At 41.7% G+C, this 25,137-nt stretch overlaps 1 protein-coding gene across 4 annotated transcripts in view; it reads left to right on the top strand.

Moving 5' to 3' along the window:
- Nucleotides 1-24,935, top strand: part of LOC128699417 (uncharacterized) — a 162,160-nt gene extending 137,225 nt beyond the window's left edge. For all 4 annotated transcript variants that reach the window (XM_053792106.2, XM_053792107.2, XM_053792108.2 and 1 more), the window contains exon 2: nucleotides 18,436-24,935. In XM_053792106.2, the coding sequence (XP_053648081.2) occupies nucleotides 18,436-21,261 (2,826 nt within the window). In that variant the 3' untranslated portion in view covers nucleotides 21,262-24,935. The remainder of the gene's footprint in view (nucleotides 1-18,435) is intronic.
- Nucleotides 24,936-25,137: the final 202 nt, after the last annotated feature.

The raw sequence follows: 25,137 nt of genomic DNA, 5'->3' as shown, positions 1-25,137 counted from the left end.
ATAAAGGTAAAATGACCAGGTGGTCGTCTTCCATGGAGTAGTAATATCGATACATTATCAACACATCGGCAGCATTCTTAACTACTGTGTTAAAATTATTAGGAAAACCTGAGCAGTTTTGAATATATGCAAATATCGCTAACCTGGAGTTTACCTGGAGAGAGTTTCGGGGGTCAACGCCCCCGCGGCCCGGTCTGTGACCAGGCCTCCTGGTGGATCAGCGCCTGATCAACCAGGCTGTTGCTGCTGGCTGCACGCAAACCAACGTACGAGCCACAGCCCGGCTGATCAGGAACTGACTTTAGGTGCTTGTCCAGTGCCAGCTTGAAGACTGCCAGGGGTCTGTTGGTAATCCCCCTTATGTGTGCTGGGAGGCAGTTGAACAGTCTCGGGCCCCTGACACTTATTGTATGGTCTCTTAACGTGCTAGTGACACCCCTGCTTTTCATTGGGGGGATGGTGCATCGTCTGCCAAGTCTTTTGCTTTCGTAGTGAGTGATTTTCGTGTGCAAGTTCGGTACTAGTCCCTCTAGGATTTTCCAGGTGTATATAATCATGTATCTCTCCCGCCTGCGTTCCAGGGAATACAGGTTTAGAAACCTCAAGCGCTCCCAGTAATTGAGGTGTTTTATCTCCGTTATGCGCGCCGTGAAAGTTCTCTGTACATTTTCTAGGTCGGCTAATGGTACTAAGATGAAAAATAAACGATTCTAATTTATATATATATATATATATATATATATATATATATATATATATATATATATATATATATATATATATATATATATATATATATATATATAAAAGCAAATTAAGATACTTGAATAAACAAGAAGTTTACACCTCTTCTGTGTAATGTACCTCTTCTGAGAAGGATTAATTGTAAAAGGATGAATAAAAATTGGTCATCTCCAAACAAGTGTTTAATGTAAACTCAAATAATGAAAACAATGAGGATTTGGGAAAGACTTGTGAAGTGACAGCGGCTTGACCATGAGACAAGAGTGAAGGTTAAGACCAGTGGGTGAGGGCGTGGTGGGTGACACATCTACACACTCATTGTTTATATTTGCCAAGCATGCACAAATATATATATATATATATATATATATATATATATATATATATATATATATATATTTGTGTGTGTGTGTGTGTGTGTGTGTGTGTGTGTGTGTGTGTGTGTGTGTGTGTTTTGACAATATAAATATTTCCTTTGGTTTATATAAATTAGATCCATTTATAATTAATAGAATTTGGGAAGAATTTAATAATACACTGGACAAATAATAATTTTTAAAATTTTCTTGGGTAGACTAGTTTGTTGGTGGGTTGTGCAAAGGACCTGTCCAGTTGGGCCGGCGCGTGTCAGGTGTTTAACCGTTGTGGGGTCTGATAGTGAGGTGTTGGCCAGACCCCTTATATACCTCCCTTGGATGCTTTACTTTCATAGTTCCTTGATAATGTGAGTAGTCACGAAAGCGCTTGAAATTTCTCTATTCTCTATATATATATAATTTGGTGCATTGAGGTATAAGTGGAGACAAAAAACATTATCTATGGAGGCAAAGAAGGGAATGTATGAAAGTATAGTGATACCAACGCTCTTATATGGGTGTGAAGCTTGGGTTGTAAATGCTGCAGCGAGAAGGCGGTTGGAGGCAGTGATGTCCTGTCTAAGGACAATGTGTTGTGTAAATATTATGCAGAGAATTCGGAGTGTGGAAATTAGGAGAAGGTGTGGAGTTAATAAAGTATTAGTCAGAGGACTGAAGAGGGGTTGTTGAGGTAGTTTGATCGTTTAGAGAGAATGGATCAAAGTAGAATGACATGGAGAGTGTATAAATCTGCAGGGGAAGGAAGGTGGGGTAAGGTTCGTCCTCGAGAAGGGTGGAGGGAGGGGGTAAAGGAGGTTTTGTGGGAGAGGGGCTTGGGCTTCCAGCACTCCATATATATATATATATATATATATATATATATATATATATATATATATATGTGTGTGTGTGTGTGTGTGTGTGTGTGTGTGTGTGTGTGTGTGTGTGTGTGTGTGTGTGTGTGTGTGTACTCACCTAGTTGAGGTTGCAGGGGTCGAGTCCAAGCTCCTGGCCCCGCCTCTTCACTGGTCGCCACTAGGTCACTCTCCCTGAACCTTGAGCTTTATCATACCTCTGCTTAAAGCTATGTATGGATCCTGCCTCCACTCCATCGCTTCCCAAACTATTCCACTTCCTGACTACTCTGTGGCTGAAGAAATACTTCCTTACATCCCTGTGATTCATCTGTGTCTTCAACTTCCAACTGTGTCCCCTTGTTGCTGTGTCCAGTCTGTGTGTGTGTGTGTGTGTGTGTGTGTGTGTGTGTGTGTGTGTGTGTAGAGAGAGAGAGAGAGAGAGAGACATACAATATATACAGTGTATCGTGAGTGTCTAACAACTAAGCATTGTGAAAGCTAAGAGCACAAAGATTCCTTCCAGAGTCCAGTTATGCAGTTGAAGGCAGACTGGATCTCTGACAGTATATCCACCTCCGACCTCAGGAGCGCACGTAGCTACCAGGACCTCTGGGTCCTGCTTCTCCTGTTCCTTTTTCTTTTGCTCCTTTTCCTGTTGATGCTTCCCCTGCAACTGCTTCAGTTTCTTTTTCTTCTGCTAATGCTATTGCTCTCTTACTTACCGCTGTAACTGCTCTTTTTTGTTTTTACTGCTGTGGCTGCTCCTGTTGATTGCTGTCCCCACTTACTGTACATACTCCTGCTATTTCTGCTGATGCTACTGCTGTTTCAGCAGTTCTTCGTGCTGAAACAGCAGCTGACTTTGTTGTTGCTGCTACTTCCATTTTCATATTGCTATTGTTATGTATTAATTACTGTTCTTAATACTTCTGCTGAAATTGCTGTTTCTGATGCTCTTGTATCTCCTGTTGCTTCTTCTGTTATTGCTTTTGTTTTTATTGATTTTGCTGTCTCCTGTTGCCATTTATGTTCTTGTTATTAATGTTGCTTCCGTTGCTGCTACTGCTTCTTTTGTTGTTGGTGCTGCAGCGTGTCGTTGCTGTTATAACTCATGCTACTAATGCAGTTCTTACTAATTACTTCTGTTGCTTTTCCTGTTGCTAGTACAGCTGCATCTCTTGTTGTTACTGCAGCTGATGTCTCTGCGTAACCTACTATTGCCGTTGTTGCGTACTGTTACTGCTGTTGCGTATTCTGTTATTGCAGTTACAGCAACTAATGATGTTCCTAATGCTGTTCTGCTCCTGTGGCAGCTATTGTTGATGCTGTGCTAGTGGGTGGGTAAACATAAAGTTGAACAGCGGGCACACCAGAGCAAGGAGAACCACATACAAGATGGGAACACTGAAGAGGTTGTACTCCCGGCATCGCTGACGGGGAGGAGGTGGAAGGACCTAGTCTCTTTTTAACCGGATTGGGTACAGGTACTGTACTGGTATGTTAACACCGACAAAATGGAGTAAATGGTACTTAGATGCAGTGGATACCGTTATTAACCGCAGGGTGTCACGTTATACTTCAATCTCTCAGTGTGTGAGACACGGCCTTAGTAAAGATATCTACTGTATGTAAATAACATGTAAACTAAAATTAGGTGCATCAGAAGCGTGCTGTTATTCTACTCTATATGATAGTTTCATGACTCAGGAAATCGTAATAACACATTACAAACTACTCGCTGCCATGGGTTCAAACCACACCCGTACCGTGGTTTGATAGTTACATAGTGGGAACACCTGCGGTGTTCTCTTACCCTATTGACTATAATAGTTACTTAGTGGGAAGATCAGCAGTGTGTTGCTACTTTATAATAGTTACAGAGTGGGAAGATCAGCAGTGTGTTGCTACCCTACTCTATTTAATAGTTACATGGGGAGTTTCTTGCATTAATGAAATGTATCAACCAAAGTTGTGAGACTTCAGTAAAACGATAAAGATATCATCAAGCATTTTACCATGAATTCAGCAGCTGCGGCAGCATCGGAGGTTTCATTTCGTATGTGGTGACCTGTACTTAACTCTGTGAAGAAGTGTCTTGTGTGCTCCCCGTGGACTGAACCAAGATGCCCTTCATCGAGCAACTTTACCAGCAACTTAAGGAAGAATTGAGGGTAGCGAAGATGGAGATACGGTGATTGACCGAGAGAAACAAGAGGATTCGTAGTAGTCCTCCTGTTTCGAGTCCTCAGGTCAAGAAGGGATCGTGGTCAGTGGCTGGACAGCAGGGGACGACGAAGTTGACGATCAAGAAGACGAATGGAAAGCCAGAAACGATGAAGAAGAAAGAGACTGCTGTGGAAACTCCTGTGGAAACCTCCAACGCATTCTCGGTGCTACCCGACGAATGTGAGTCGACTACTGGGATCGTCACGACGAACGACAACAAGGAAGGTAAGAATATTGTTGTTGTTGGGGATAGCCAGGTTAGATACATGGATAGGGCATTCTGCTTGAAGGACAGGAGTAGGAGACAGAGGGTTTGCTTTCCTGGGGCTGGGATGGAGGACATTGTTAGCCGGCTTGACAACATCATGAACGGTAATGGGATCAATCCTATTATTTGCCTCAGTGCTGGAGGCAATGATGTAGGCAAGCGTAGAAGTGAGGATTTAGTTAGAAAGTTCAGGACAGCTATAGACATAATTAGGAAGAAGGGGGGGGGGCGCCCTGTTATATGTGGCATTTTGCCAAGAAGAGGTGTTGGTAATGAATGGTTGTCCAGAGCAATTGGTATTAATTGTTGGCTGGATAAACACTGTAAGGATAATGCAGTACCATTCATTGACAACTGGGACAACTTCTATGGCCGAAATGACATGTATGCCAGGGATGGGGTTCACTTATCCAGGGCAGGTGTGGGTTTTCTTGCTAACTCAGTTGAGGGGGTTGTTAGGACTTTAAACTAGGATTAGTTAGAGGTATGGGTTTAGAAATGATAAATAATGAGTATGGATATATTGACTTATGCTCTGATATTAAGAATCTTAATAGTAACTGTCATGGAGTAACTCTGGGTAATGATAATTTCAGAAATTGTGTAAAAACAAAGATGAATAGGAAAAATGTGCAGAAGAAAAAACATATGATGGTATTTTATGCTAACAGTCGAAGTGCAAGAAATAAAATTAATGAACTACGTTTGGTAGCATGTGCTGGGAACTTTGATATCATTGCATTAACTGAAACGTGGTATGATTTAAAGAGTCGGGATATGACTGCTGAGTGTAATATTCAGGGATTTAAGTTGTTCAATGTGGATAGATGTAATGGGAAGGGGGGAGGAGTTGCATTGTATGTTCGAGAAAATATTAATTGTTGCATAAAAACAGGTATAAAAATAGATGGAGCAGTAACAGAGTCTGTTTGGGTAGAGTTCGTGGAGGGTCAAGAAAAACTAATTCTAGGTGTAATATACCGACCTCCAGGCTTGGATCACGATAGAGGGAGACTTCTTTGGGACGAAATTGTTAGGGCTTCTGGACACAGTAACATAGTCATAGTAGGGGACTTTAACTTTAGTCAAATTGACTGGAATTCTTTGACAGGTAATCTAGAGTCCAGTGACTTTATGGAAACAGTTCAGGACTGTTTTCTGAAACAGAGCGTAACTGAGCCTACAAGGGGTAATAATTTGCTAGACCTAGTCTTGTCAAATAAGGAAACACTCGTGAATAATCTGGAGATCACTGAAGAGCTTGGCGCAAGTGATCACAAATCCATCACTTTTAGCATTAATTGGGAATGCAAGAATAATGATAATACAGTAAAAATCCCTGATTTTCGTTCTGCCGATTATAATGGACTTAGGGAACATCTGTCTAATCTTGATTGGGGTTATCTAGCTAATGATTTTATTGACGATAATCATACTTATGAATATGAAGGGATCTGCTTTTATGATTGTTTTCTTAATAATGTACACAGTGCCCAGAGTATATACATTCCCCAGAGAGAAATTAGGTCTAATAATAACGATCCCAAATGGGTTAACAGGAGGCTAAAGCATCTATTAGGGGAGAAAAGGGGAATTTATAGGCGCATCAGAAGAGGAGAGGTTAACCTTACTGACCAATATGTTCAGCTTAAAAGAGAAGTAAAAAAGGCGATTAGAAAGGCTAAACGTGACTATGAAATTAGAGTTGCTAATGAATCAAAGACTAATCCAAAGGGGTTCTTTCAAGTGTATAGGACGAAGGTGAAGGAAAAAGTAGGACCTCTGAAAACTGGGAATGGACAGCTGACGGATAATGAACTGGAAATGTGTTCCTTATTTAATGACTATTTTTTGTCAGTTTTTACACAGGAAGATGTAAATGAGATTCCAGTAATTAGCAATTATTTAGTTCCTGATGAATTTAAGTTAACTAATATTACTGTCACGAGGGACATGGTTATTAAACAGATAGACAAACTGAAACAAAATAAGTCCCCAGGACCCGATGTGTTGTTTTCCAGGGTACTTAAGGAATGCAAGATGGAGCTTAGTCAGCCATTAACGAGTGTATTCAATGCGTCCATCCTTACCGGTGTTGTGCCAGAGTTGTGGAAGATGGCTAATGTGGTTCCTATATTCAAATCAGGGGATAAGTCCACTCCTTCAAATTACCGTCCAATAAGCCTGACATCTATAGTGGGCAAGTTATTAGAATCAATTATAGCTGACATTATCAGAAGTCACCTTGAAGAGCATAACTTGATAAATGAATCTCAGCATGGATTCACGAGAGGTCGTTCCTGCCTGACAAACTTACTGACGTTCTTCAATAGAACATTTGAGGCAGTTGACAGTGATAAGGAATATGATATTGTTTATTTGGATTTCAGTAAAGCCTTCGATAGAGTACCTCACAAGAGACTCTTAAGAAAAGTGGCAGCTCATGGTATAGGAGGCATGGCTTACCAATAGAAAGCAGAGAGTTACCATTAATGGAGTGAAATCTGAATGGGGATTAGTCACTAGTGGCGTTCCACAAGGATCAGTTTTAGGCCCTCTCTTGTTCATAATTTACATTAATGACCTTGATGAAGGGATTACGAGTGACATGAGTAAATTTGCTGATGATACAAAGTTAGGCCGTATAATTCACTCTGAGGGGGATATCAATGAACTCCAGGACGATTTGGACAAATTAATGTCTTGGTCTGAAAAAATGGCAGATGAAGTTCAATGTGGATAAGTGTAAGGTACTTGCCCTTGGTAATGAAAATAACCCTCGAAGCTATAATCTAGGTGAAGTAGAGCTTGATCATACAGAATGTGAAAAAGACTTGGGAGTCATGGTAAGCAGAAATCTAAAGCCAAGACAGCAGTGCCTTAGTGTGCGCAACAAGGCCAACAGATTACTTGGATTTATCTCAAGAAGTATAAGTAACAGAAGTCCAAAAGTTATATTACACCTCTATACATCACTAGTGAGGCCTCATTTAGATTATGCTGCTCAGTTTTGGTCCCCTTACTACAGGATGGATATAGACTCATTAGAGAACATACAGAGAAGAATGACTAAAATGATTTACTGTGTAAGGAACCTCCCGTATGAAGATAGACTCAAAGCCTTAAATCTCCACTCTCTGGAGAGGCGTAGAAAGAGGGGAGATATCATTGAAGTGTATAAGTGGATGACGGGCATAAACAAGGGAGATATTAATAAAGTACTGATGGTGTCGAACCAGGTAATAACCAGGAATAATGGATTTAAGTTGGATAAATTTAGATTTAGAAAGGACATAGGTAAGTACTGGTTTTCTAACAGAGTTGTAGATGCGTGGAACAGTCTTCCCAGTGGGGTGATAGAGGCTAGGACCTTGGGTAGCTTTAAGAAGAGACTGGACAAATATATGAGTGGGAGGGACTGGGTTTGATTGGTGTCATTGGGTACGGGAGTTATTTCTAGGGAAGCTTTAGGTAGTAGTCGTTTTGATAAGGACCTGCCTCGCATGGGCCAGTAGGCCTTCTGCAGTGTTCCTCCATTCTTATGTTCTTAGTAGAGCTGGAGATAATCCGATCTCAGACCAGGCCTCCTGAGTTGGAAAGAAAATATTACAGGATTAGGAACTGCTCTATTAAGAAACACATAATAAAATGAAGGTATGTGTACAATAAACGTAAGTAGACGTTTGTAAGATTTACCTGGTGTCTTACGTGCTTGTGAGACACAAATATCAGCATTCCTGCTAGACCGCAAAAAAAAAAAAAAGTTGCCATTTCACGCTCATTTAAGAGGAAGGCAGCACCTCCCTGGACGGTTGCTGTCTACCAACCTACTTCCAGTGATGGGAATTACCATCTCTCGGGATGGTCTATCCCACTTACTGTGGGAGATAGTTTATGACGACATCTTCATCGTAGAGCAGAGAGAGACAACATAAAAAATGGCTTCACGCTGGGGTGGATGGGAGAGGAGGGGTGAAGACCTTGTCTTAAAATATGAGATGATAAGTGCTACCTCCAGCTATGAAGACGACCCATAGTGGGGTGGGAGGGGATCTTGATTCTGGTGAAGGGTTTTTGATAGTACATGGAATTGGTGCTATCCGTTCATTCCTCGGATTGACCTCATTACCTCCCATTACTCAAGCGATGTATGAGGTTCAGACCTCGGTAAGTGAGCTTTACGACTCATTTGCCGCGAGTTCAATCTCCACCCGTACCGTGGTTTGTTTGCAATCGTGTCATTACGATTTCGTGAGTTATTTGGTACAAGTTTAGCGCTTCCCCATGTTATAATAATGGAAAGGTTTAACAGGAGTGTCTGACTTGTTATTGTGATAAAACTGCGATCGAGGCGAGGGGGGGGGGTACTGGTAGAGGTATACGTCAAGGGGAAACATATCAGGGATACAGGTTGTTGGAGTACACGTTAAGGGATACATATAGAGATACAGGTAGTATGAGTACAGATTAAGGGGATGCAGAAAAAATACAGGTAGTAAATGTACAGGTAAACTCGTTCACGGACCTGTTGTGCACACAGACCAGCAATACGCACACTCATCTGTATGCACAAGGATCGATTGTACACACAAGGACCCGCGGTACGCACGAGGGCCTTCTGTACGTTGTTTAGTGAACGCAATTGTTCACGTAAGATACGGGTAGAAACAGTGATGTATGTTAACGGTGTATCGAGTCAGCTTAAAAAAACACGTAAGCAGACACTAGGATATATTTATTAGAAAACGTTTCGGTCCTGGGATTTGATCACTTCTAACTTATTTTTTTTAATAAATATGTCCTAGTGTTTGCTTAGGTTTTTTTTTTTTAAACTAGTTTGTCGGAATGTATTACCAAGGTTTATATAAACCATTGGAACTTACGTGGAGTTTATGGCAATGTTGCTTTTCTCCTTCCCTCACTCCTTTGTCTTTATTCTCTCTTCCTTCCCATTCCCTCTCCCCTCCATTCCACCCTCCCTTCCTTCCCTTGCTCCCCTTTACACTTCCCGAGTTACTGACATAAACAGATGACTACAATACATCACCAGGCAATTTTCCTCGCCTCACCTCTCATCTGATTTACTGTTGTGTGTGTTGGTCTACACACTGTGTGTATGTATGTGTGTTTTGGTATACACTGTGTATTATTATACACAGTGTGTGTACCCTGAAATAGTGTCAAACAGTGGTACGTTCACTTACAGGATAAGTGGCACTGTACAGTAAATTCGCCACCGGGGTGTACAATGTAATTTGTCGTGGTTTGAAGTCATAACATGGGGACGTGGCTTATAAAGCAATAATTAAATACTGAATGCCGTGTTAATTCACGTGAAGTCAGTCTATAAGAAAAAATCGAACAAAATCTTAGTAAAATTTGTCTTCGTTGAGCACTTGCTATACGGCGTAATAAATGTAAACTCTGTGTGTGTACTCACCTATTTGTGGTTGCAGGGGTCGATTCATAGCTCCTGGCCCCGCCTCTTCACTGATTGCTACTAGGTCCTCTCTCTCCCTGCTCCATGAGCTTTATCATACCTCGCCTTAAAACTATGTATGGTTCCCGCCTCCACTACTTCACTTTCTAGACTATTCCACAACTTGACTACTCTATGACTGAAGAAATACTTCCTAACATCCCTTTGATTCATCTGAGTCTTCAACTTCCAATTGTGACCTCTTGTGTCTGTGTCCCATCTCTGGAACATCCTCTCTTTGTCCACCTTGTCTATTCCGCGCAGTATTTTATATGTCGTTATCATGTCTCCCCTGACCCTCCTGGCCTCCAGTGTCGTCAGGCCGATTTCCCTCAACCTTTCTTCGTAGGACAATCCCCGTAGCTCTGGGACTAGTCTTGTTGCAAACCTTTGCACTTTCTCTAATTTCTTGACGTGCTTGACTAGGTGTGGATTCCAAACTGGTGCTGCATACTCCAGTATGGGCCGACGTAAATGGTATACAGTGTCTTGAACGACTCCTTACTGAGGTATCGGAACGCTATCCGTAGGTTTGCCAGGCGCCCGTATGCTGCAGCAGTTATCTGATTTATGTGCGCCTCAGGAGATATGCTCGGTGTGTGTGTGTGTGTGTGTGTGTGTGTGTGATGAATGGTTTGAAAAACCGACAAGTTGAAGATTGAGACACTTATGCAGCATATGGAAATCTTTATTCAGAAAACGTTTCGCCACACAGTGGCTTCATCAGTCCAATACAAAGAGGAAGGCGTAAGGAGAGGAGGAGAATGAGGTAATCAGTCCCTCAACCTGGAGTCGATGTGTTCAGTCCATCAATCTTGTAGAATGTACAGCATAGGGCCGTAGACGTGGCTTATATACTGTAGTGAGGTGACGTGAAGCAGATGGAGGCGGGGTCATAGTGGTACCATCCACTAGTCGAAGTAGGTCTTCGTCCAAAGGTTGAACAAAGAATTCTTCAACACTTGTTCAACCTTTGGACGAAGACCTACTTCGACTAGTGGATGGTACCACTATGACCCCGCCTCCATCTGCTTCACGTCACCTCACTACAGTATATAAGCCACGTCTACGGCCCTATGCTGTACATTCTACAAGATTGATGGACTGAACACATCGACTCCAGGTTGAGGGACTGATTACCTCATTCTCCTCCTCTCCTTACGCCTTCCTCTTTGTATTGGACTGATGAAGCCACTGTGTGGCGAAACGTTTTCTGAATAAAGATTTCCATATGCTGCATAAGTGTCTCAATCTTCAACGTGTGTGTGTGTATGTGTGTGTGTGTGTGTGTGTGTGTGTGTGTGTGTGTGTGTGTGTGTGTGTGTGTGTGTGTGCGTGTGCGTGTGTGTGTGTGCGTGCGTGCGTGCGTGCGTGCGTGTGCATGTGTTTGCGCGTGTGTGTGTGCATGCATTCTTCCTCTCAAGGAACACTAATAAGCGTAAAAAGTCCGAAGATGCGAAGGACGAAGTGTTCTTGTTGTTTCGTGTATAAAATGTGTTGGCCTTCGTGGTGGTATGTGGAGGTATGTGTGTGTGTGTAATGTGTACCTCATGTGTGGTTGCCGGGGTCGAGTCTCAGCTCGTAGCCCCGCCTCTTCGCTGGCCGCTACTGGATTCATTCTCTCCTGTCTTCTGAGACTTACTGTACTTCTTCAACCTATGTATAGATCCTGCTTCTAACACTTTGCTGTCTAGGTTGTTCCACTTCCTTACCACTCTAAGGCTGAAGAAATTCCAATCATTACCTCTAAAGCATTACACAAATATCCCGCACTTATGAAACTGAAACTTACGACGACATTTCAGTTCGACTTGGACCATTATGACGACGTTTCGGTTCGACTTGGACCATTATGACAACGTTTCGGTTCGACTTGGACCATTATGACAACGTTTCGGTTCGACTTGGACCATTAACTAGTCACACAGTTTGTCTCACAAGTGCGGGTTATTGGTGCATTTTTCCAATCACGGTAATGTGTGTGCCTTTTTATTCTGTCGAGCATGTAGGGGGTCTACTTTCACCACTTCTTCATCCAGATCATTCCACTTTCTGATCATCCTGAGACTCAATAAATATTTTCTGACATCCTTGTCAGTAATGTGTGTTGTTTAATTTCCAACGGTGCCTTCGTGCGCCCATTTCCCGACTCTTCCTGTCCACGTGACCAGGTCTCTTAATTTCTGGTACATCGCTATAACGTTTTCCCTGATCGCTTTGTCTTCTAATGTTGTCACTTGTCAGTTTCAGTTTCCTTAATCTCCACTCATAATTCATTTCCCATTAACTTAATTCATTACCACTGCTGCTGCTATTGCAAACACCGTCGCCACCACCCTCAGTACAACTCACTATTGCTCTGTCTCCAGCAAATACCATCACATCCTCGAGATTAAGCTTACTAGTCTTGCCTGATAATGCTTTGTATGCTACATTTAACCTTGCAGACAGTCACCTTGTGTTAATGTTCTGTATGCTACCATTAACCCCACAAGCAGTTTCATTGTGGTTTGAAAGTTATTTTAGCGCTAGGTTTTGGTTATAATAATAATAATAATTTAAAAGTTATTGCTGACATCAGATATTCTCATTCTTCATTTTTGCTTTCACTGGTTTATTGCATAATCCTAATTTTAAAATATTGACTGGTCTAATCTTGTTAAGTTGCTGTATAATTCTATCCCTCGTATTTGCAATAGTGACCTCACTTGTGTGTACCAATAATAGTTGAAGGCGCGTCTGTCTACTATACGACACACCTTTGTTGACACAAAACAAGCATAAAAAGTTGTATTCCAGGCTAGTATTAATTCCAGCCAGGCTTCTGCTCGTTTATTATTGTTTTGTCAGCAAACATATTCGCATGTAAGCCTAAGACTTGCACCCTGATTCGTGTGCTTCAGGCCTAATCTAGATACAGCGGTGGACTATTGCCTCGCAATAGCCTATATGCGTTTAATGTCACCTTTCAGTTTGTGTAGCATGATTCGCATCTAATAGTCCATAATTTGAATGAATATTGTGGAATGGCGTTTGTATCAAGCGTAATAAGACTGTACACAGTTCATTTAACAGGTTAAGAGGTGTTTTCCTACCTTTGTTTCAAAGTCCAACGCTGTCTGTTGTATACCACCTGCCCTTAGCATGCTATGGTACCAACGCCTAGCATGTTATAGTACCCACCCCTTGCATACTATAATACCAACCCCTAGCATGCTATAGTACCAACCCCTAGCATGCTATAGTACTAACCCCTTGCATGCTATAGTACCAACCCCTAGCATGCTATAGTACTAACCCCTAGCATGCTATAGTACCAACCCCTAGCATACTATAGTACCAACTCCTAACATGCTAGCTACACCGGACGGCAAACACCTAGGAATCAATTTACTGTTACAGAACATGAACAAAAGCAGCAGGTGTCAGAAAACAAATATAAGCCTCGCCCCGACTGAGAATTTATCTCTAAATCTTTTCTGTTGTGAGAGGAAATGAATGAATCCAAAGAGAGGATAAGTCCAGTTCCTTGGATCAAGAGTCCCTGGTCGGCGTCAAAGCACCTCCTTTGAGAGGTATCGTAACTCGATGAGATTAAAAAGTGGTAAACATGTGCAGCACTTAGAAGTAAGACTTTGTACTCTAATTATGGCTTAGGACTGTGCTTACTAGATGTATGTGTTAAGCATGTGGCCTGTGTTTATCTGTGCGGGGCTCCATGTACTGACATTAACTTAAGAAACACAATAATCTTGAATCTAAACTGCCAGACATATTTTAACTACACACTGGAGTACAATTGAGATACATAAAACTGACAAGCTTTAATAGGAGTAATGGCCTTTAAACCCTTGACAATTGCCAGCGTTAGACTATCGTTATATTATCGTTATATACATATATTGTTGCAGCCTCATTCGTTTTCTTGTTGCAAGAGTGGGATCGTATATCAGTGGTACCACATACCGCCACGAATGTAAATATGCTGTTTGTAGCATTTTATAATTGAGAAAACGTTTCGTCAGTTCTAGAACTGATAAGAATTGGTGAAGTCCCTAGTAGATGAAGCAGTGTCTTAATAAAATATCGTAAACTGCATATTGTGCTCTAGTTACATAAAAGTGGAATCATTGAAGGTGCATGCTGGTAGAGACTGCCATACATGTTGGATGGAAGATATTGTAGGTAAGCATGGTAAACAAGCACCTAGTGTATACTTAACCTTTATTATATACTACGCTTCGCTGTGTAGATCTTGATCAAGTCATGACTTGATTAAGCTGTACACAGGGCGAAACGTATTATATAAAAATAGTTTTCCCTCTGCAACAAGTGTCTGTATTCCCACACATTTCGATCAATAGTGTGATGAGAGCCATGTTTCCAACGTCCTGTCTAACTAATAAAGAATATAAAACAAACATAAAGCGCTCAAAATGCATTTGTATTCAGTTTCCCTCGTTATAACAAAAATTTAGTGCTGTTTATCTCCATACAGCTTGCACCTGTGTTGCAATGCTTGTGTGATATAAAAAATACTGTTTGATTCTACGTGTCGCGGCTCGTGGGACAGAGATACAGCTTATTTCTGAATTAAAAGCTCTTTAGGGCACAAAGATACTGGTTGCTTCCACGTAAAGATACAACTTTCTCCTCTGTGTATTACATTGTACGTTTACCACCTAGAAGGATTACGTAAGTCATTTTCATGCACACAAGTAAATGTTAATACTTTTATTAAAAAAACTGTTCAGGTTTATAACATGATGTGGTTCCGCCTCACTGAAAATATACTAAATTAAACCAGTAGCTATCTTGCATTCTCAAATAATGACTCATCCAGTCATCATTAGAGCATAAAAATAATCTCTTCAACCTTAAAAATAGAAAAATGTGAAACGCGTTTCATTATAATACTCAACATTCATGCTGATATGTGATTTTTTTATGAATTTACAGAATTATATGATTTTTTATGAATTTACAGTATTATCAGTCTGCTAAAAAAACAATTATACAGAATTCCAAGTTCAGCAAAAAACTGGGTTTGGCAACCTGATTATATCTTTTTTTTTTTTGTAATATAATATACCTAGTTGCTCGTGGTGGAACTTTTTGGGATCGTGCAGGATATTTTCTTGGGGTATTTTAACATATTTTACTTAAATATATATACCAGAAAGCACAGTAAGGGCCCCCTGGATAAGAAAACGTATCACATTTGTAAAAATTTAAGCCAGAGCATTTCTGGCCCCTATGTTAACCGCACTAATCATAAAAGCTGTTGCCGTGCTGGAGGCTCACAGACTGATAGTCTAACTTGCTCGTGCCTTGAACGTAAAAACAAGAATGGAGGAGGAACGCAGCAGGTCTACTAGCGCTTGCTAGGCAGGTCCAATTCACACCCACTCAAATACCTTGTAATGATGTATTAGGCTAGATTGTGTCATACCACTTACAGTGTCACCCACAGCCTCTTCCTCAAATAGAGGGTTGGTTAGATCGTGCCAGACCACTTGCCTTAGTAAAGAGGGAGACTAGGTTATATTATACCCTTGTAGCGTCACCCACAGCCTCACCCCTTAATAGAGTGGCTATGTTGTGTTATGCCTTTGTTGCTTCACCCACAGCCTCTCCCCTTAATAAAGAGGGCGGCAAGGTTTTGTTATACCTTCATAGCGTACCGACAGCCTCTCCACTGAGGCTAGGTTGTGTTATACCCTTGTAACGACCACCCACAGTCTCTCCCCGTATTTTATTTATTTAATTTGAGAACGCTTAAATCTGCAGGGTCCTGCAGCGCCTTGGGAAATGGGAGGCAATCATATTCGATCTAGTGTAGGGAAGAGTTCCTCTCCCGTGATGTCTCGACTAGGCTGTATCATCCTACTTGCTGCGTCACCTACAGCCTCTCCGTTATCTCGCCATCTCAATTGTTTTTTGTTTTTTTACCTTGCGCTAAGATGCTGTGTAATAGTGGACTTCAACACCGCCGCCCTCAAGTGCTTCATGAAAAAGGAAGAGGAAAGTGACGAATGTTGTCATTATTTTAATACGTATTTATCTCTTGTGCTTGGGTGGCGTGGTGATGTGGAGTGAATGAGTAATGAGGATGGTGATGCAGGAATATAAGGAGTATAATCATAGGAGGGAGATCGAGGTGAGGAAAGAGGAAGGTGAGTAATAGTGAGTGAGCCAGTGAGATTAGCGTGATATGCATGGAAACTAAAGAACGAGACTTGAGAGAACATGAAACCTCTCCATGGTGGAGCAGGGTTTTACTGCTAGGGTGATATTATTATATATTTGGAGAAACGCTTAACCCAAGTGGGTCATATAGCCCCTCTGAAATGGGAAGTAATCATATTGTATCCAAGGAAGTGACGGATTTCCCCATTCCTTCAGTCGAGAGCCTCTCTACATCGCGGTACCAATACATTAACCTTTTCTTATAGCACTTTCCTCATCCCCTGTTGGATAGCCTCCTCTCCTGTGTGTGTGTGTGTGTACTCGCCTAATTGTACTCACCTAATTGTAGTTGCAGGGGTCGAGACAGCTCCTGGCCCCGCCTCTTCACTGAGTGCTACTAGGTCCTCTCTCTCCCTGCTCCATGAGCTTTATCATACCTCATCTTAAAGTTATGCATGGTTCCTGCCTCCACTACCTCACTGGCTAGGCTATTCCACTTCCTGACTATTCTGTGGCTGAAGAAATACTTCCTAACATCCCTTTGACTCATCTGGGTCTTCAACTTCCAATTGTGACCCCTTGTTCCTGTGTCCCCTCTCTGGAACACCCAGTCTCTGTCCACCTTGTCTATTCCACGCAATATTTTGTATGTTGTTATCGTGTGTGTGTGTGTGTGTGTGTGTGTGTGTGTGTGTGTGTGTGTGTGTGTGTGTGTGTGTGTGTGTGTGTGTGTGTATGTGTGTGTGTGTGTGTGTGTGTGTGTGTGTGTGCGTGCGTGTGTGTGTGTGTGTGTGTGTGTGTGTGTGTGTGTGTGTGTGTGTGTGTATGTGTGTGTGTGTGTGTGTGTGTGTGTGTGTGTGTGTGTGTGTGTGTGTGTGTGTGTGTGTGTGTGTGTGTGTGTGTGTGTGTGTGTGTGTGTGTGTGTGCGTGTGTGTGTGTGTGTGTGTGTGTGTGTGTGTGTGTGTGTGTGTGTGTGTGTGTGTGTATGTGTGTGTGTGTGTGTGTGTGTGTGTGTGTGTGTGTGTCTGTGTGTGTATGTGTGTGTGTGTGTGTGTGTGTGTGTGTGTGTGTGTGTGTGTGTGTGTGTGTGCGTGCAGAACAACCAGAGTGAAAAAATAGTGAACTTCCAACGTTTTCGTGATTTCTCACATTATGGAAGTTCACTATGTTTCACAGCGATTGTTTTGCATATTGTGATCTTATTACACACACACACACACACACACACACACACACACACACACACACACACACACACACACACACACACACACACACACACACAAATAATTCCAAGTTATTTTCCATTTTTCACATAGAATTTGTGTTGTAGCTTTAATCATTGACATGTCTCTTAGGTTGTTAGCTTGTCCACTGTGTAGTCTTTTTCAGTTAGTTTATTAGGTTTAATGCTTATCGACTCCTTGAAAATCATTAAGGTCGCAGTCTACCTAGACACTAACTAGTAAGGACAATTTACTCTGGTGTTAGCGATAATTAGAGGTCGCATATGTCTTGTGTCAGGCCCGACGATATTTAAAGGTCAGCACCTCAGTGGATAACACACTGGGAGCAGCCTAATAAATCTGACCACGGAGCCCACAAGGTTGACAGCTGCATATATTGTTAATTGTCAAAATGCAAATGTCTGTTGTCTTGCCTTGCATATATGTCGTTATATATGCGTGGACAAAAATGCGTAATTTGCACGTAGTGTATCGGAATAGCATAGTAAAACACATGAAAAACCTTTAAAGAAAAGTGAATGAAATAATGAAGAGGAAAATGATTAATAATAATAATTTATTTTTACGTATTATACTAGTTCCCTCTATTATTTCACTAGTTAACAAAGTTTTCAGCTCACGTTTAAAAAACTTGTACTTCAATCTTAAATAGCCAAAATATTGATCATATAATATTTAAAAATAGAACTTGCTGTATGTGATGAGAGCTAAACAAGCTCAAATTCGTGGACAGCGCTTGAAAGTTACATAAAGACAGCCAGTTTAGTTTCTGAAGTAAACATATTAAAGTGTGTTGGCTAGTGTTAATAGCCTGGGGAATGAAAAACAATAAGGTTTGATCAGAGGAAAAGGAAGGTGACTTGATTCCTTAAATTAAGAATCTTTTTCCTTAAAGATACCTAGGTAGTAAATAATTAAAATTTAGCAGTTTTAGTGCACCCAAGTGTATACATACAGAGATATATACACTAAGTGTATACATATAGATATATACCCTTCAGATTATTACTGTTATTATTATTATGTACAGTTTTACCAATGAGTCTCAGTGTATCCGTCCTCTCCACAGGTTACCCTGATGCTGGGCAGTCAGAGCAGAGCGGTACCACTGAGAGGTCATGGCGGGGTCATCTTCGGTAGCGAATTTCTGCGAATCTTGGATCCTCGAGCACGACCTCCGGCCCGGAGCAACCCTTATGAGACGCCAGGAGCTGCATCAACCACATTGCATGAAGGAGGAGTTGTTGCTCACCCAACGTCTGAGCATGAGACGAGAACCTTGCTAGAGACTCGAGGTGGCAAACCAACTCAAGATAGCCTAACTTTCAGCTCAGGACATTCGCATAATTCCAGCCCTATTGTGTCCTCTTCTCAAATTTCTTCCTCTTCATCTTCCTCTTCCTCAACAGACAGCGTATTTCAACAGCTTGACTCTTCCCCTGGGGTCAAACAGCACCCCAGAAGGTTACCTCAGAAAACCGTGGACAGCAATCGTCTTATCCCCATCAAGAAGTTCACTACATCGAACTCCAACAACGTGAAGTCCACCATCAGCTCCATCCTCGATGGCAGAGACAACGCCAGAGGCACCTTAGCAGTTACAAATCATCCTGACAATTTACCCAATGATGATTATGATTACACTTACTACCTAGATGACCTCTACCCGCTAACAAGCTCGGCGTTAGAGTCTGGGAAAGAATCAGTAACAGCTGGGGATGTGTTACCACAAGCTTCCAACAATCAGCAATCCACCAAAGCCATGCCAGAGGTTGAAGCAGATTCGAGAGTCACCCAGAGTGCGCCTCTCATAGACATCACACTGCCTGGGACTTCTCACAAACTGGAGAGAAAAAGAGCTGGGACTAGGTTAGCAACCTCAGTTGCTCTTGCCATAAATGAGACCGCTTCAACTACAATCACGCCGCAAAAGACCATCATGTTTACGACAACTAAACGACCTACAACAAAGCGATCGGTTTTCAGATATCAAACTACAACTGAATCTGCACAGAAAATTAAGATAACGGAAGAAAATTCTACCATGTCTCAAAACCCGACATCAGAGCGTATTAGCAAAGTTCCTTCATCACCAAGAGAAAGTTCCTCTGCTTCAACTTCACTAAGTCAGAAGCTCTTAGGGACCTCTGATACTTTGGTCGAGGTTCCAAAATCAAGGACTTCAGTGACTGTGAGAGCTTCAGCAAGATCATCTCTGCTCGTGACACCTTCACCACTAACTGTAAAAACCAAGGAAATTCCAGTCTCCACGAAATCCCTTCTGGTCGTCACAACCCAGGTCTCTGAGCAAGAGGTACATGATGCTGCTCAGAAGCTAAAAGGCGCAAGTAGTAACGTACTGGGGAATTTTCGTTACACCACAGCAGTGCCAAAGAATGAATCAAGAGAAAACGAGAGCAATACACATGAGGTTATCACTCAAGGCAATACTCTGAAGAGCTTGGAAGGCAGCTCATCATCGTCAGTAGTCGTGGAAGTGCGCGTAGAAGCCCCCCGCCGAGAACCACGAGTACTAGCGACTGGTGATGCTGTTCCTCTCATACAGACTGTCACTCGGGGGACCACGAAGGTGTCATCACTACCCTCAAGGACAGTGCACGCTGTTAACTCAGACCGTCACCCTACCAGCTTCCTTCTGAGTGATCCTTTAGTAGTGGACGTGGCTGCTGAACCCACCACAAGTGACCATAGCCCAAACTCGGTGCCCCCACGTCGCCATCTTGTCGTCCTACCCAAAGATGAAACCACCACCCCAAGCACAACGACTACCACTATTATTACTGCTAGTGAAACAACTACTCTTAGCGAAATGACTCACACCAGTATCCACAGTGAAACGACTAGCACTACTACTACCCCTAATGAAATGACAACCACTCCGCTTACAACTACTACCACCACTACAGCAACTACAAACTCCACGGAGGTCCCACCACAGTTGGATCAAGTAAAGGGTCTGTCATCAAACAAAGCACTTGAGGAAATACAAGTTAACAGAGGTAAGGATAGATCAGTGCAGTTTGAAACATCGGTAGTGGAGGTGTCCGGATCCGTGGGTTCGGACGCACACATTCTGACTGGAGAAGTAATAGAAACTCAAGCACAAAGTCAACCTGAGAGCCGGGAAAGGGATGGGAGGATCTTAGAAATAAAAAATTCAAACCCACATCAGCAGTTTCAGAGTCAGAGGGTGAGTACCTCCGTGTCGAGAACAGAGGCACGCACCGCAGGGCACGTCTCAAGCGTCAATTCCCGGGAGACTATACCACAACCAATATCTACCACAACCATACCACAGTCCTCCACCACTACCAACACCACCGCTAATGTTGAAACCACTTCCTCTGGTAATAGCTCGCTACCCCGAGTTCGCCTGTCACTTGTAAGTTCCCCTAAAGCCCAGCATGGGTTGGCACCATTTGGCCAAGCACCATTTGGCCAAGCTCCTGGAGGACTTGCTCCTTTTGGAAATTCCCCGTCGGGTCTAGCACCCCATGGTCTAGTGCCAGGAGGGCTCCATCCTCATGGGCTGGCTCCAAAAGGTTATGGTATAAAACGGCCATCACTCTCTAATCTTAATACCACTACCACCTCTACCAAAGCCCCACAAAGCAGCGGAACACGTCTCACTTTCGTGGATGCAACTGTGGCGGAAGGAGGCGCTGATGCAAACAGCACTGTAGGGTATGTCGTGGAGGAACATAACATCAGCCGCTTCCGTTTGGAGGAGAAAACCCCAGACGGGTTCATCATTGGAGAGTACGGCGTTGTGGACCACAGCACGGGTGATGTGAATGGCGTCCGCTATACTGCCGACAGCACAGCAGATCCCCACCTCATCTACGAGACACTCATGAAGTTCCTGGAGTTGTAAAGGAATGTGCAGCATGTGGAGCGACTCCTTCACACTGTGGTGATCTCCACACTGTACATTCTTAACAGATTGTCTCAATGCACAGCACATCGTTGTCACTGCACTTTCCAACACCCACACTGCATTAACTATCACCATTTCAGCATTCACGTTAAGAAGCGGTACTTTAGTAAAAAAACAACAGTGTAAATTCGACACAAAATAGTCATAATAATCATGTAATTAAAAACCAGGGTGCTACAAAACTAACTCCTTTAGATATGTTATATAACTTATATTAATTTATATCTACAGTATACCAAACAGTAAAAAAAATAATTGGATAATATTTTAAAGGTTAATGTTGCAGTTAGGTTTGCTATCAGGCATTTATTAGGGTATGAGAGGTATGGAGTTGGGTTTGTGGTCAAGTTGGTGGTGAGGGAGGCGTCAGTGTGCTGTGTCAGGGACGTCAATTGTTGGTCGTGTTAGCATCAGTCGTCGCTATTTATTTCAGCGGTATTTATATGAAACAAGTCTTCCGCTACAGCTATGACACTGGAGTGCATCTTCATGCACTACGTTATTGGTTATTCTCATTAAAACAAAACAAAACAATAAAAAATTCTCGTAATTTTGTGCATCGTCGTTGGTGATAAAAATAAGACATAGTGTTCACTAAACTCCGAGATAGTGGGTAGATGCTGGACGCGGCCTACAGTACCTTTTTTATCTGTGATTTATATTTGTGATGCTCACCTGTATTGTAGAAGACATTCCTATTGTTACCACACTTGTCAAGACTGGGCATTCATGTGACTTGTAGCATCTATGTGTGACCTTAGTTAAAGCTCACTTGCCAAGGATTTACTCTTTTACAGCAATATTTGGTTATGTTTGCACTTTTCTTCACTAGAATAATGTTTATCTCGTGTTGGCCGTGATCAAGAGGCACAATGAGAGTCAAAAGTGGAGCTGCTTGCCCTCTACTACAAAATGGTGCATTTTATGAGTTGCTTCTAAGTTGTTTTTACAATTTAGACCTGTGTGCTTCTATGGGCATTCCTTGGGAAACGGCAGAGTTATGTATATAAAGGAAAGTTAGACATAGTATAGAAAATGTAAAACTAGACTGCAGGTAGGATACTGCAGTGAATGAAGTATTATGACCTAGAACTTTATCTGTGTACTTCCTGATTGAGTCAAAAAAGGTGACAAGTCTCAGCAGGAGATATGTAAACATTCTAGGCAACTTGCTCAGACTTAAGTCTGGATAGGTGGATTGATAGCTGCATGTCGAGCAGCAGTCACGACATGTGGCTGTCTACCACTCACGTCATGTTACAGTATTGAGTACGAGCTTCAACTCTCCCGCATCACCCCAGCTGGTGCAGCAAACACTTAAGACAAAAATACTCCAGGAAACGCTTTATTTTGGAGGCTGTGGATTTGTAATTACTGGCCGAGGATTATCTTAAAAATTGTGACGAAATGTGAAAAACATTTTTTTGATAATATTGAGCAAGAGTATGTTTCCATTAAACTTGAATTAACATTCAGTCTACTTGAAGTGTTGGCAGGTCGCATACTTTTCACTAGATGTCCTGTGTCGGTAAGTAAAATTCACAATAATTAAACATTCTTTTAGTCTCAAAAGTATCACTTTTATGATGTTTTAAGTGCTTAATGAAACACTTTTAATATGTTCACCACATGCCTCAAAATAACTGTTTCCTTGATGCTTCATGCTTGCTCAAATGCACAGACAGACACAGAGACAGACACAGACATATAGTTGGTTACCAAGCACCTGAGGGTTACTTCTTAATGCCACATTCGTCATTCTGCTTCCCACTAACCCCCCCCCCCTGACCGTCCGTTTCCCCCGTGGCGCTCATATAGTATTACTCAACGCTGGTCTCAAATCACACCGCTCAAGATGCATGTCAACATAGAAATATCCTCACTCTAAAAAAAAGAAAAAGATGTTTCGGGTTCCATGTTAGAATGGGCACCATACTGCTTTTGAGTGTATTTTTTAAGTAATTTCTTCTTAGAAACAGTACTGGATAGGCAGCCTCCTCCTCTTAGCACTATACTGTAATCATAACTATCTCTGAAACCCACAAATAGTTTCGCTTCAGACGTGCACAATACACATTTGCTTTCTGAGTCACTGTGCTATGAAGTCACACTGAACACCAGTACAGCCCTGAAGCTAGGCTGAAAAAACTGGATAGGTGCCAGCCGCGCTCATTTCAACAGCCACATCCATACCCTCTTACGTTTATTTGTTTCTGCGTAAAATTATTTACATTATTTCATTCATTGTTTGCCTCTGTCATCTTTAATTTTGCTCCATTTTCTATCCTTCATTTATGTTTTTTTTTAATTGGTATTATAATGGTACTGCATATCATCAACAGTGTAATTTAGAGAAGTAACATAAGAAAATAGGTCTTAATATTGAACCAACAAAACTTTTTATAATTGAGTGCTGGGTCGCATAAAAATTTTATTTTAAATTTTGAGATAGTACATACTACCAAATGTCAGATTGGATGAACGGGACAGGATTTTTCATCGGCCGAGGACGAAAGCGACTTCTTTGAGTGATTAGTGGGATTACTTGTGGTAGCTGACTGAAAATGTATTCCCTCCTAAGTTGTTATATAGTAAATACTGTAATTGAACTTTTGTAATTTAGTTTTACAATCAGTAGGGGTAGGTTAAACTTGTCATAATCATAGGTAACTAAAACTCTTCAGTGACTACCACAGTACGGGTTTTACACTTTTCTTAATGATCAGTGGTACATAACGCTTGCTCAGCTGGAGCAGTCATCGCTGGTGAGGTCTTCAACAAGATTCATATAATTCAATTGACATGCCTCTTCTATCTCAAGTCTCCTACAATAATTCTAAAAGACCTCTGTCGTTTCAAAATCTAAAGATTATATCGTGTTTTTCCTTTCAAAGGCCTGATAATTTTTTCGTATGTATAACTCTTGGCGATAGGCATTGCAGACTTATTGACTCTCGAGATGTTCATACATGGCATTGTTCTTGATAGTGGCAAAACACCTCAGTCTGTGTTGTTATTGTTACAGAAACATACGTAAACATTAAAAACTGTTCTGTGGCTGTCTTCCTACAATCACAAGTGGTAGAAAACAGAAACAAAGTTTGGGGGAAGGGGTGGAACGCAAAACCCGTAGGGATCATACAGCTACTGGGGAATGGGAAGCAATCAGGCCCTATCCAAGGAATGGTAGGTCAGGTCCAATTCCTTGGATCAAGAGCCCCTCGCCAGCGTCAAGGAACCTCCCTTGAGTGGACATCGTCTTGGAATCTTTGGACTGTACAACTAATGTTTTTTTTTTCTTACTGAAACATCTTTTGATTACTTTCTACTCTAAGAATCTACTTTTGCCGATGGTCAAGTCATATCCTATGTAAATGCTGCTGGTCCTTGTCAGCTCCTACACCCAATTTCAGGGCTGTCTGGTGTGCCAATTCATGTTTTCTGTGTTGGCAATATACACTTTGAGTTTTGAGTCAGAGTTTTGATATCAAGTTTGATAGTATTGTTAACTTGTATTTCTGGTATCATAGTAGATGCATATCATTTAATGTTAAAAAAATCAATCCTAAATATGTAATAGACGAGAAATATAAAGAAATAATTATGAAAAACTTTTGTTATTTCTCCTCAGTTCCTGAAATACGCACTTTTGTATGTAGTGTAATGTTTTAAATGAGTGAATATAATCAAAATAGTTCATGTTTTACCTCCAGGACGAGAGTTAAGATAAGAAAGAAGGAACACTGCAACAGGCCTACTGACCCATGCGGAGCAGATCCGTGCCCCCCCCCCCCCCCCCGGATTAGACCAATG

This window comes from Cherax quadricarinatus, chromosome 61 (assembly GCF_038502225.1).
Source record: "Cherax quadricarinatus isolate ZL_2023a chromosome 61, ASM3850222v1, whole genome shotgun sequence".
Classification (NCBI taxonomy): Eukaryota; Metazoa; Arthropoda; class Malacostraca; order Decapoda; family Parastacidae; genus Cherax; species Cherax quadricarinatus.
Note: the sequence above shows the minus strand (reverse complement) of the source record. Positions and strands in the feature narration are given on the sequence as shown.